Source organism: Notothenia rossii (genome assembly GCF_949606895.1).
Source record: "Notothenia rossii genome assembly, chromosome: 1".
Taxonomy (NCBI): Eukaryota; Metazoa; Chordata; class Actinopteri; order Perciformes; family Nototheniidae; genus Notothenia; species Notothenia rossii.
In genome coordinates, this window is record NC_136912.1 from 9289554 (window position 1) to 9303734 (window position 14181).

The 14181-nt window shown below is 40.1% G+C and overlaps 1 protein-coding gene across 2 annotated transcripts in view; it reads left to right on the top strand.

Annotated features, from left to right (window-relative positions):
- The first annotated feature begins 5578 nt into the window (after window positions 1-5578).
- Window positions 5579-14181, top strand: part of LOC307028277 (protein jagged-1a-like) — a 35417-nt gene continuing 26814 nt past the window's right edge. For both annotated transcript variants that reach the window (XM_079663156.1, XM_079663157.1), the window contains exons 1-2: window positions 5579-5917; window positions 8242-8547. In XM_079663156.1, the coding sequence (XP_079519282.1) occupies window positions 5855-5917; window positions 8242-8547 (369 nt within the window). In that variant the 5' untranslated portion in view covers window positions 5579-5854. The remainder of the gene's footprint in view (window positions 5918-8241; window positions 8548-14181) is intronic.

The following is a 14181-nucleotide window of genomic DNA, read 5'->3' on the forward strand; positions in this document are numbered from 1 at the left end:
GGCTGAAACCAAAAGGATGCATTTTATAATGTCTCACTTTGAGGAGAATTAACACGTTTTTATTCAACAAAGTTTAATTACACCAAACTAGCAAAGTTCCTGATTTCATTTGAATTTGCTGGATCTAAGTTTAAAACCGAGGTTTAATACACGTTTTCCATGTGCAAACAAGTGAAAAGCATTCAATCATTAAGACGCCTTATGGTTTCTGCACATGGAGGGTATTAAGTAATTTTCCTAGGTCTTGTTGTTGGTTGTCATAATTTGAAAAGACTTAAAAAAAGAAACTGCAAAATGGTTATTCTCCAAAGAACCTATTTTAATTTGCAACCAATGACATTTCAGCATTGAGCTCATCTTAAGAGCGTCACTGATGGTAATTAGACCCAGTTTACATTGACTTATTAATTTTGACTTATTAATTTGTTTTGACATTAGCTAGCATGCATGCTTTATTTTTGAAGTCTTTCACATTGACTTATTAATTTGTTTTGGCATAGATACACTTTGATTTATTAGTGCTTATTTTTTGTATTATTTTTGTCTATTATCTGTATTAACACTTTTACGTCATTGTGTGAAAAAGTGTATTTGACCATGGGATAAAACAATTTACATTTACTCAAGTAATGAAGTACAATTTTGAGATACTAGTACTTTACTTGAGTATTTGATATAAGTACAAGACATGAGTATTCTTCCACCTCCGCCTTTGACCCTGGACCTTTCTCTAATTGTAATTAGGGAGGTTAACGAGGTAAATATCATCCAGCTGTCTCCCTCCCTGTATGTATGGGACAGTAGTTGTAGTATAATCCCAACTTTACGAAGAATGAATAAGCTCTGCTCCTCCTTCTATGTGAAATCTTCCCACTCTCTCCTCTCTCTCTGACCTCCAGGTCAACGGCGTGGGGAGGAAGCTGGTGTTTCGAAACAAACTCCTCGAACAACCACAAAGATTCGTCAGCAGCCGGCGGCTCTGGATGACTCTCCGTTTTCACCACAGCGAGCTGAACACAGTCGGGTCAATTCTAACATTTCCTACCACTCCTTAAATGCATTATTGTTTATTTTACAGGATATGTTTGCTGATGTTGTCCCATTTTCATATCACATTATATTATATCTACAAACAAGTGCTGTGTGTTTGTGAAAGTCTGATACATCTTCATCCTCTGTGCCAGAAAGCTTCAGTGTTGTCCAAAAAACAGTCCTTGACACAACTGAGTAAAAATAACAAAAATAAATAGCCATATGAATTTAAATTGATTTTCAACTTAATAGATTTATAATAATTGTTGGCTATTTTTTATAATTATTATTTTTTATTTATGTTTTTTTTCTCCTTTCAGTGTTTTATTCACTTACATAAATAAAAATCCTTGGATGAACGGCATAAGACACGGCATATGTCCTTGTTTTGTTTTACTTATACGGCCTGGAAAGACATACATGTTGTGCTTTGAGCAAAGTACAAAATGGACAAACAAAGTAAAACAAGTAAAAGCATACCGGTAACTAATTACCAAAATGTTGTCAGCTCTCGATTGTGACTCACAACATGATCGACACGCCAGGTAAACCGTTCCCACGGGAATACAAAAAAAAGTGAAAGTGTGATTCACATTGCAAGTGGATATAAGGAATGTGGAGTGGGTGTAACCTGTAACTGATGGATGACATTTTCAAAGGTTTCTTAGTCAGTCATTACAGGAAACCCCTCCCTGATATGTTTAATATGATGGGATCATACACCTTATTCCAAGCCATAAATCCCCCAATTAAGGTCATCAAATCTTACACAAATACAACAGTTTTCTTGCACATTTCTTATTATCTTAGTTCCAATTTAATACGTACCAACACTCAAGTTAAGGCAACATTCAAAACTCTCGTTAATTGCTTTTCCTGCTATCTCACATGCTTTGAGAAAAGATTGAATGGTGCCATCCAATCCAATTCAATCCATTTTATTTCTACAGCACATTTAAAAACAAGAGAGTTGAACAAAGTGCTGTATATCAACAACTGTATAAAAACACAGCATAAATACATGAAAAACAGACGGGACATGAAACACATTTAAAACACGAGACAATGAAACCAGACCAGAAGCCACAGACTGAAAAACTCATGACGTAAAAACAATACAAAACACTAGTAAGATACAAATCCAAATGTAAAAGCACTAGTGTCATACCTGGTCCGTAAATGCCACGGAAAAAAAGTGGGTTTTTAAACGAGATTTAAAAACAGGCCGAGTTGGAGCAAGTCTAACCTGGAGGGGCAATTTGTTCCATAAAGGCCCAGATACACCGGCCAGTCACCTGAGAAGTCGCCGACGCCGACACCGACTGTTGCGTCGCCGGACTCTCCTGCGTATTTGCCGACTTCGCGCACTGGAACACACCGCAAATCCGAGCCGAGCACGTATGAACTGCGTATGCGTGAGTGGCAATAACTCTCCTTACCAGCAGGCGGCGGTAGTGTGTATTCATCATTCAAAAGAGGCAACAACCGGAACAACTGGAAGACAGAGAAGAAGAACAGACTCCGTGATATAAACAAACAACAAATAGCGTTTTTCTTTCCATTTTCACTCTCATCCATTGAAAACATGAACGAACAGGAGCTCTATAAACCGATGAGGTGAAATAGCCGTCCGTGTGTGTTCCATCTTCCATTTTAAATCATTTGTTTACCTCCCTTACTTCCGTTAACGCTTCTCATGCACTGATTCGCTAGCTGAACAGCCAATCAGTGTTATCCCTTTGTCCGACTTCCGGTGGTGTTCCCTCGGCAAGAAAAGGCGTCGGGTCGGCAGAAAAGACCCGACGGTGCGGCGCACACCACTCCGAATAGGGCGTGCCCACATTCATGTTCGGCCTGACTCCCATTTACTGCCGATTTCGGGCCGGTGTATCTGGGCCTTAATATCGGAGCTGCAGCAGAAAAGTCTCCTCGCTGCTTCAACCTTGATTTAAGGACGACCAGAAGGAAATAATTTATTTTGGGTCTTTACTAGACACAGCACTGCCTTCATCCGTTTGTGTCTTTATGAGACATTGAGTGATATTGTATGTTTGATATTCTTAAGGATACTTGTTTTATTAATTACTCTTAAATAACTTAATTTATTTGTAGCAGGTGGATTTACTAATAAAAAGTTGAACGTGTGGGTTCATTAATGTTTTAGTGTGTGTCAAGAGGAAACATTTATATTTGAAAACTTATAATATTTGTTCAGACTTTCTTTCTTGCACATCAGTTCATTGTCAGCATTCAGAGACAAAACATGCAATTGATGTGATTTAGCTTCATGATAGGCTATTTATGAATGTACTTAATGAATCATTATGCACCAATCTGCAGACATGGACACAAGCTTGGGCATTAAAACATGGATCATTTTGCAAAGAGCATCCTCACAAAATGTCAGCCAGTCTGCAGAGAAAGACGCAGACAGGGATCGTCTCGACCTCAAACCTGGTCCAGATCAGGTCGTCGTGATTTTCTATGGGATGTCGGGGGAGGCAGAAAGAGAGGATTGGGGGCGGGGCTGGTGTTTAGGGTGAGGGAGGAGGAGTGTGGGGGGGGGGAGTGTTTTGTCTCTCTTTCAGTGACAACAGTCCAATAATCTATTCATGGGGCTCCTCCAGGGAAAAGAGCCCAGCTGCTCTAATTTGAGAATAAAGAGGAGGCTACCTTTGTTCTGTCGCTCAGGCTCTATTTCATGAAGAAACATCAACCACCTCAACCTCCTCTCCCTCCTCCCATCCGCCCCTCTCCCTCCCTCCCCTTCCTCCACTGCCTCCTTTCATTCCTCCACTCCCAACATTACATATTTCGCATAAGATGTATCTCATCTTTTCTCATTATCTCACGTTTTCTAGTGTGTGCATTTCTGTCAATGAGGAACATCTTTTACATCCATTGTTCATCACACTTGTACCTTTATCCACATGTTTAGTAATCTCCTTGTTGTGCTGTCTTTGTGTATTTTCTAATAAATACAAAAAAGATTTAAATATGAAATAAGATATTTGAAAATGTACTATTCTGTGTGTGTTTTACTGTCTATTGCTTTTAAACATGATCGCTCTACATCAGGGTCGTCAGGTCGAATTTCATCGCGGGCCACATCAGCATTATGGTTGCACTCAAAGGGCCGGTTGTAACTTTAAGACTATATAAAAATATATTTATATATATTTAATATATATAAAATAATGTATCATATTACATTATCGCCTCTGCATTGGATTATTATCGGATAGGGTAATAACTTAATAATTAACTATGTCTGAAAGCAGAAGTCTAGGGCAAATAATTGCAAGTCTCTTCAGTGAGAATGTCACAAAATGATTTAAAAAGAAAAGCCAAATTCTGGAAAAAAAGGCAAATTCTGAGAAAAAAGTCAAATTTGAGATGCATTGTGCTCCATGTATGGGCAACACGCTTCTGTAAAGTGGCATGTAATCGTATAATAAACATATCATATTTTTTGCAAGCTCTTGTGGGGCCACATAAAATGAATTCGCGGGCCGGATATGGCCCCCGGGCCTTGAGTTTGACACCCCTGCTCTAAATGATCAGAAATACATTGAGATTTTTGCACAACTAAGAAAGTCCAAAATTAGGAAAATAAAATGTTAAAACACGAGGGATGAAGAAAAAACTAAGTTTGTAAAAGTGGATTAATTGAAATGAGGTTAAACCTAGATGATGATGAGGGTGATTGTGGTAGTGATGAAGGTGGCGGATGTAAATTGAGATCATCAGGTGGTTATTTTGACAGTAACTGCAGGAATCTGTTAATGACTTGTGACATCACAAAGGGCTTTTATTTTGAAAGTTGTTTACTTTATACACAGCATTGAAATTAGGATTATTTTTTTTAATGTTTAACGGTCCCAAAAAAGCTATAGTTTTATTTTGTGCACCTCAGATAATATGCTTTTTTGTGCACAGTTTATTATATATAGTTGGTTTAGAATTTATGAAGAAGCCCCTAAAGTTTTTGTTTAATGTATATCCACCTACAAGATATCCACTTCATATATCATCAAAACTAAAATGCATCAAACAAACCTGCAACATTTTATTGTCCGCACATTTAAGTCGTAAAAAGACATCACATACTGTTACAAAAAATGCATTTTCTTCCAGCACTTTGAAGCTTATAATACAAATATAAGGTGCTAAACTTAAAGAAAATCCTTTGGTTTCAGTTCAAATCTAGTTGTTTTTGACCCTTCGGAGCCACCGTACAGGTAGCAGCAGCACGACACCAACATTACTGACGATATTACAGAAATGTGAGAAGTAGGGTCCGTATTTGAAAAATAACTTAAACAGTCATCTTTACTTTCACCTTTGGTTTCTAGAATTATCATTCCGACGATAAACCCCTCTCATGTCAGCTTTGTTTTTTTTTGGACTCCATGCGTGAAGGCACTTCTGCACCTCCATGTGAACTGACTGTAAACAAACCGCTGCTCATTAATATACACCAGGGGGTGTGGTCTATAATAAGCCCCGCACCCTTCTGGTGGATATTACCCAGCCTTCCTCTGAACGGATCAAAGTGCTGTCCGCGCTTCAGCTGCAGACAAGTCGGTTTCCTACTGCGTTTAGTGGTAATACAAAAACATAAAAAACAGGACAATAGCAGACAAAAGGTTCTCTTATAGGAAGGACGAGGGACGCATATTTTCTGTCAGGAATTTGTGGAGGTTTTTTCTGGGAAGTAAAGCTGTGCATGTCCCATCCGGAGGGGAATAAACCCGGAGTGGAGGGACGCACCGACTCTCACTGAGCACCGACAGCCGAAAAGCAGCACCCCACCACCGGCATGACTGTGACGCGGAGCTCGGTCCTGCTCCTGCAGACCCTGCTGCTCTCTGCCCGCATACAGGTACCCCAGACTCGAGTCATATTTAAACAGCAACTGGCTTGGTTTTGAGCAATGCAACCAAAAAAATCTTCATGTTCTGGATGAAATTATGTTGATTTACCTTCCTGACATCCTCATAAATCAGCACTTTCCACCAAGTTAGAGAAAGTCGTGTCAAGTAGAAATTTGCTGGACTCTTTACTTTTCAAACGTATAATGCATTATCAAGTGTGTTGATATTAATATACACGTGCCTGGAGAAACTAACATTTAAGGCACAAAGAGCTGCATTTAGTTACTTAAAATATCCTAAATGCTCTTAAGTCGGCTCTTATAGGAATATCATGATAAATCCTCACTTTATTTGGATTTCAAAGTATGTGCAATTTGTGGTGTAGCTCTCAGAAAACAGTCAATCCTTTAATATAAAAATGGATTACCAAAACAAATTCTTAAAATTCACATTAAATTGTCCTGTGTTCGAAAAAAGTGACTTTAAGGGGTAAAAAAACCCACAACATTTCTTCAGTCTTCTCTGATATCAGTGATTCAGGAGTTTAACATTTAAGATGAGGCTGTAATTACAGCATTTAAAGGACCATTAATTCACATTTACGGTTGTGTGCATCGATAAATCTTTTTTTATGGGACTCTAGCTCCACAAGGATATAAATTCCATTTGTTTTTGGTCAGCTTGGGATCACATGGACTCTCTTTTTGGGCTCATGCGTTGCACTGGCCACAAACTGTTGTTAAAATCAATCATTGGACTAACATTGACTTTGTTTTTCTTAATCATAATCCTTCTTTTCCTTTGGTAATCAGTTTTCAATGTGGGCTGCTGTGGGTGAAAGAGATCCTGCAGGGAACACTGAAGTCGTAAAGTAAAAGTATCGAGAGCAGTGTTTCCTGCAGCAGTTGAACTCTGTGACACCACAACTCATTCAGCGACTTTATGTGCTCTCACTTTTCACCTGTTTTTATAAAGTTTAGCTTTCTTCTCATTGGTTATTTTTACACTTCCTGTACAGAACATGTAGCTGTCGTTTTAGAGCTTGTTACGAAAAAGCATCCAGGTGGAATTATTTACATATTTTTCCGCCTCTAAAACGACAACAATATACAAATGGAGTTTGGAGTCAGAAATGAATGCTTTCCCTTGATGTTTGATCGTTGCCGAATTACTTACTGCCGATCAACAAATGGATTAGTTAGTGGATCGTTCTGCTTTGTCTCCATGCCTGCTTTGTTCTACAGCTTCACGGGTTTTGTCTAATCTTTGTTCAAACTAGTGAAATTCTAGGGGAAAACCCAGAGTTTAATATTTCACGGTGTATTTTGGGGTAACGGTTGTATAAAACATAATTTAGATTAAATGAAGAGCTGCAACCATTTTAAGAATATGAGATTGTCATGCATTTCTTGTAACTTTTAGGGCCAATCAACAATTTTGTACACCTGTCATGCAGAGTAGTACTCGGCCTGTAGTGATTTCCTGCAATCAGTTTGGATCTGTTTCAGGGGGATTTGAGGAGAAAAACCTGAGTTTAAAAATGAAAAGGACTTCTTAGGAGTTCCCATCATACAGTGTTGCTACTTGCCTTCATCCATGGTAGTTGAAGTTGGTTAGGTTTTTGGATATTTCAAAAATGATGGATGCCCCGTTCTGACTTGTTTTTTTGAATACCAGTCTGATAGTGGCGTTAGGTTACCTGTATGACTCACTGTGTGCAGGCTTGACTCAAACATGGCTCTCCTAGCTTTGTATAACAAGAAATGACAACTTAATCAATATAATATATATGTATGTAAATAGTTTCCAATATCAAGTTGGCCCATTTGTCACCGAAACCCTATCTAGCTATTTGAGTAAAAAAATCATCTGATATCCAATATGTGCATCAAGATATCGCTGCATCTCTTTGCAAAATAAGAGTGAAGTTGAACACATGGGCAGAGTAGATGTCTTCACTGGGCCGACGCTTTAGACTGAATCAGGAACCTTCCTAAACCCGATGTGGATAAATATATTTTCTTAACAAAAGACACCAGATCCAAAAGGGAACCAAGGACAGTCAGATCCAGTTCAAGTGAAGATTTGAATTAGTTGGTTTAGACATTACCCCAAATCTAACCAAGAGACGAACACAAGAATCTGGGTGTTTAACACATAGACCTGAGATCAGCAGAATCTATAGAACTCGACCTTTCTTTAGTCCCATGTCGATCTTGACGATGGTTCATGGTTGCTTAGAACTAATTGGACCAATGAGGACTTTAAAAGACTTGTTGCCTTCATTCTTTCCTCCCTCTGAACTCACTTGTCCGTCCCTTTCTCTCTGCAGGTTTCTTCAGCTTCGGGACACTTTGAGCTCCAGATTTTGTCGATGCAGAACGTTAACGGTCAGCTGCAGACCGGCGCCTGCTGCGACGGACCCCGGGACGTGACGGATCGACGGTGCTCGGCCGACGAATGTGACACCTACTTCCGGGTGTGCCTGAAGGAGTACCAGCTGAAGATCTCCTCGGCCGGGCCCTGCAGCTTCGGCACCGCCTCCACCCCCGTGCTCGGTGGAAATAACTTTTCTTTACGCAACGCCAAGAGCAACGCCAGAGCCAGGATCGTGCTGCCGTTCAGCTTCGCTTGGCCGGTGAGTTAAAAGATTGTCTTTTTGCTTGGATGTTTCATTTTTTGTGCCTGAGAAAGTTTGGTTATGGACATGTTTTGTTGCTTTGTCAGCCAGATGTTCAGTTGTTGGACTAAAGACTTGGATCAGAACTTTATCAACATCAGGATGTGACGATCAGTTCTCAGACAGATGTGCTGTGTTTCCGGTGTTCATTCAGTTTCTGCTGTTTGACTGAGGAAGTTTCCGCTCATCAGTCAAACGGAAAGGACATTTTTGAAGGTATTAAATAGTTTGCCTTCAGCTGAGGCTATTTAAGGTCTACTTCTTTATTTAGATTTTCTTTCTAGATTTCTTTCTTTATTCTTTATCAGATCTGCAGCATAGACGGGCGGTGAGTCAGGGAAAGCATCAGTATCTCTGATATTTCACCGTCACAAGATAAGATAGGATAATCCTTTACTAGTCCCACAGCTGGGAATAGTTTTGATAACAGAAAAAACACTTTTTGGGACTTTAAAGGTCAGGAGACTTGGAATGTGGATTGAAGTTGTTAGAAAAAGTTCTATAGTGCAAATAAGTGTTTTTGTCCTTCCTTAAAGAGTCATCAGGTTGAAAGATGAATAAGTCTGAAACATTTATTAGCCTCCTCTGCTTTGAGAATTTTCCTTCAAACTGTTACCTGAACACCTTAAGCCTTTCTATTGATACCAACTAGATGCGTAAACCTTTACAACTAAAACTGAATTTCATTATTTCATTTGACCTTTTTGGTACCAGAATCCTGAGTCATGAATCTGCTGGTTTGTCTGATCGTTATGAGCTCCTAAGAGAGGTTTTATTTCTATCTCCTGTGTATTGTCCCTGTGGGAACTAAAAGCAAATATGGAGCTGGCTGGTTTCTTTCTCTGATCCTCCTCAGAGTTGTTCTGGTTTGAGTCCAGATCCCTGTGGTGCTCCCTCAGCAGACACTGGCTGGGTTTCATGTGCTCATCAGTGGCTGCTGTGGTTTCCTGCCTGGAACTACAAATGAGGTCAAACTTCTCTGGTTGAGGCGCTGCATTGAGGATAGCCGAGGGCACCTACTCCTTTCTTCCCCGCGTTGTTGTGGTAGTTATCCCCTGACCTCTCAGCGTGGCGGGGGATAAAGGCTCGTTTTTGGCCGGCTGTAGGACATTCCTGGTGTTGACCCTGGTTACTGACATGTTAAATGAAGCTGTCGTCGGGCAGAATGAGGTTTCTGATTTTGTTGTTCCCTTTTTTTTTTTTTATAAACTGGCAGAACTAAACAAAACCGCCTCTCTGCCTGCGTCAGTCGTGTTTATTGGAGCTCTGATGGCAGCTTAGCATGTGGAAAGTCGTGCCAAATCTGCGGCATTTCATCCGAGAGTCCCCGGTTTGCTCAGTCATTCCCCTTTCTCTTTTTAATTTAAAGCCCTTGTGTTTTTTTTTAAATCCTTTCCCTACTCCTATCTTGTCATTTAGCATTTTTTAAACCCTTTTTTCGGTGTCTCAGCCTTTCTGATGCTGATCTCAGCTTCATCCTTTTTGTTTCTTTCTGTGCTTTTTCTTTGGGTTATATCAGCAGAGCACTATGGGAACAATGGGCAGGACCATTGCTGGGCTGCAGCCGGGGCTTATGGGACAATGCTGGGGGCGGAGGGATGGGATTTGGGGTGGGCGGTGGAACAATGTATCCACAGCAAGAGAGACAGTAGTGGAGGTGGGTTAGTAAAAGTAAAATGGCAACCAGAGCAAAGTTAGTGATGCATACTGAAATCTCCCCTACTGTCACTGTGCTGTTGACCCACCTGGAGCTACAACTTCACTACAAACACACTTTCAATTCTTTATTTCAAAGCATGGGAAAAGACCGTTTATTCTGAAGGTGGTACTCTATGAAATTCTGTGACTTCACAAGGTCATACAAATGTACATTCTCTTAAGGGGCAGAAAGGAGATCAAGACATTGATATAAGCTTCCTCTGCACTAGGGGGACTTCTGCCTCCAGTTAGTGCAAGAGGAAAGGTCAGGAGGTCACCAAAGAGAGCAGGTTTCATGCTGTCGTGTAGATTACATTTCAAAGGTTTGAGGGTAATCTGACCCGTAGGTGTGAAGATATATTAATATTTTATAAAAGAATGAAACTACACATTTTAATCATACTAATTTGTGACGGAAACAGGTTTATTTGAATCAACCACACTATTGATTTTTTAGTTCAGTAACAGAACAAATGTAGTCCATAATTCCTTTTAGGTACATAATGACTGTTTTAAATATAAATATACACCAAAAATAGTCATTCTGCTTCTCTAGTGTGAGGGTTTGTTGTTTTATTTCCTTATCTTATTGTATTATCATATCAAACTGAATATTTGTCTAGTTTTGTACTGTTGGTCAGACAAAGGGACGTCACCTCTGGAAATGTGTAATGGATACATTTGATGGATAAAGAGTTTTGTCAGAACAAAACAAATATATATTATGATACTGAAACATGGAAATAATTATTATTTACAGATTGAGTGACATCTTAAATGTTTTTGTTTTTAAAGTAACCCTCAAAAACACTTAAATCTTCTAGCTTTATTAATAACCTATGTCTAAAATACATGTTCTTCTCAGCATGTTGTCATTTGGCGTGATTGAGGCCTCAGATAAAATCCCAAACACAACATAAATAGAGGAAGTGTTTTAGTTTGAGCGCTCCTCCTCCTCTCTGCCTGGACCTGCCTCCACATGTCGCCTGGCTCTGAATGCTCACAAAGTATTTTCCCACACTGAGCTTCCAGCCAGAGAAAGCAGTTCCACCTCTTCAATCAAACAATCAAAGGGACGGGGAGTGACGGGAAATCACCAACAGTCGAATGCTGGTAGATGTTTTGGCATAAGTGAGTGGAACCTGTTGGCAGCTGTCATGTTCCTGTTCTCGTCTTCAAATCTAATTATCGAAGTGTTTTCGAGGTGCCACCCACTATGTTTGGTGGGCAAGACATTTATTTTTCCTGCGGGGTCATCAGCCCGACGCCCAGATCCTGTGTCAGCCAGCGAGGTGACGCAAGGATGTGGCAAGAGTTGTTGAGGGTTTTCAGTCACAGCTCCGGCACGTTAGCTCGGTTCTGCTTTAGTGACAGTTATGTGGCGTCGAGGTAAACAGCTCTTTGGTACACTGGAGGCATGACGCTCTGTGTGGAGCCACTCAGAACGAATCGGGAAGATTTTTTACAGATTTGTAAGACTGAGGTCGTGCTTTTTATTCGTTCTGGTTTTAGATTCTGGTTCAAAATCTTGTTGGTAAGGAAAGATAATATGTGGAAAGCACAAACAAGCTTGGTTTTCAGCCGCCACAAACAACGACTCATCATCAAGGATGACATATTTTGTAATACTTTGGTTAGAATAAACACAACAATAGATACATATCTTCTGTTGAGATTGACAAAGTGGCATCTATGATTCTGGACATCAAAATGTATCTCAGTGCATTTTCATACTTGCAGAAAAAACCCTACGCTCCTGCTTTCAGTTTATATGCATTAGTGATTACATTTTGATTCTCACTGCTTACTTTGGTGACGCTCCGCCACACTTTGCATGCTAGCCCGGCTTGCATTCGTAAACATCAAAGTAAACACATCCAAACTTCCCCTCTCAGTGTTTGCTGTAACGCCTCAGCTGAATTGAAAGAGAAAGAATGTGGTTAAGAGACATTTCCATATTTAGGGGAAAGCCGTGTTTGCGGGAACATGATGCTAAAACTGGTTTCTCTGGGAAGAGGTGATACGGGTGAAGAAACAAACAATCAGGCGATGAGACAGGTGGAAACAAAAATAAAACAAGACAACCTTTTTTTTGAGAAAAAGTATGGGAACTGTTCATTTATGACCCAAATGATCTGTTGTAAAAATAAATCACAATTTACAAACTAACTTCCTGCTTTAAAGTGGACCTATCATGCTATATTTGAATAATATATTGTAGGGCCATACCTATATAAAACATCTACAAAACAGATCATGCATTTTAGCCATGCCTCATTTCGCTTTATTTGCTCTATTCCAGCCCTGTCTTCACAAGGGCTGATCACTGGCAAATGAGCTGCAGCTGACCACGCCCCCCTGCAAAGGCGGGGGGCGTGGCACGAGCGTCATGTTACCATGCTGTTACCATGCCACGGCAACCCCCCATTCCCCTGATAGGTGGAGAGTTGTCCATATAGGCGGAGCACCTTGTTTCTCACGTCAGAGATATTTCAAATCTGGATCAGTCTGTATCAGATCCGTTAAAGACCCATTTTTAGAGATTTGGGTATGGAGGAAAAGAGACGGTTGTGTTTTCTGACACTTGGTGAGTTCCCTGACACACCGGGGACACATATTCATGTATAAAAGACGTACAAAATTGCATTTTGCATGATAGGTCCCCTTTAACTTTGACCTCCTGTAATAACTGAAGTCATAGGAACAGAGTTTGTGTACAATGAGGGATAATTAGTAAGATTTTAGGTGATTTTACTTCACATCTGTCTTCGAAACAATATAGTATTTTATTATCAGGATAAACTGTTGGTTTGTGACCAACCTGTCTGGTTGTTGTATCTTTTTAGTGATGTTACCTCGTGCTCAGATATTAACTAGAGAAGTACGGTTTTGTTCATAATAATAATAATAGAAACAATGGACAAATCTAACCAAAAAATACCTAGGTTGTAAAAACCTGCAATGATTCTATAACAAAGTCTTCAACAAAGGAGACTGCAAGTCACCTGAAGTCAATGTATGAAATCCAAACTCAACACAAGCAAAACAATCTGCCTCTCAGTGAAACTTCTGGAACTGTTGATTGTGTGATGGAAAACACGGTTTTGTGGGGTCTGTATGAACATATCGTTGAGTTCACATGGCTGCAAACACATCAAGATCCACGCCAGACATTGGTGTGTAAATCCACCGTCATTTTCCATCTTCAAAAGAGAACACAGGAAACGTATAAGACATGAGTGAATCCCCTGTGTGATGTTTGTTATGGCTCATTATGGTCCAATAATCCTGTCGGCTGCTCTGAGCGCTCGATAGCCCGACATCACAGCCCGAGCTAACCGCTAATCTGAAAGCTACATGGACCACTGTGGTTTCCTGCAGGGCTGAGTGTTGGGGCGACATAGTTTATCTAGCTGCTGTGGATCTACGCCAACACCAGCAGGGTTTAATAAATGTGGACAGGATGATGTGAGACCACCGAGGATGAAGTTCAGGCACATTTAAAGCATGTTTTTTTATTTAATCAAAGAGCACTGATTTAACATAAACCAGAAACTCATCATGTCAACAGGTTTCTGGGGTTTCCACTCTTGCTCTGGCAGTTTTCCCGCTGCGGTTTTGGATGTTGGTCGGGTGTTAGTGCTGAGCTCTCTTCACACAGGACTGATGTTAGCAGGAGAGATATGACTGGGATTCTGTTCAAGCTTTTCTTGAAGGGATGAAGCACCCTGGAACAACAGGAACATTTAAGTTTATGCAGTGAGTCGTAAAATGTTCTATAAGACAAGCTTGAAATACTTTGTCCAACTTTCAAACATAACATTAGCCTTTCTGCTCTGTAATCTCTTTCAAGGACATCTCACTGATCTATCATTTATCTCTGCAACAAGGAGC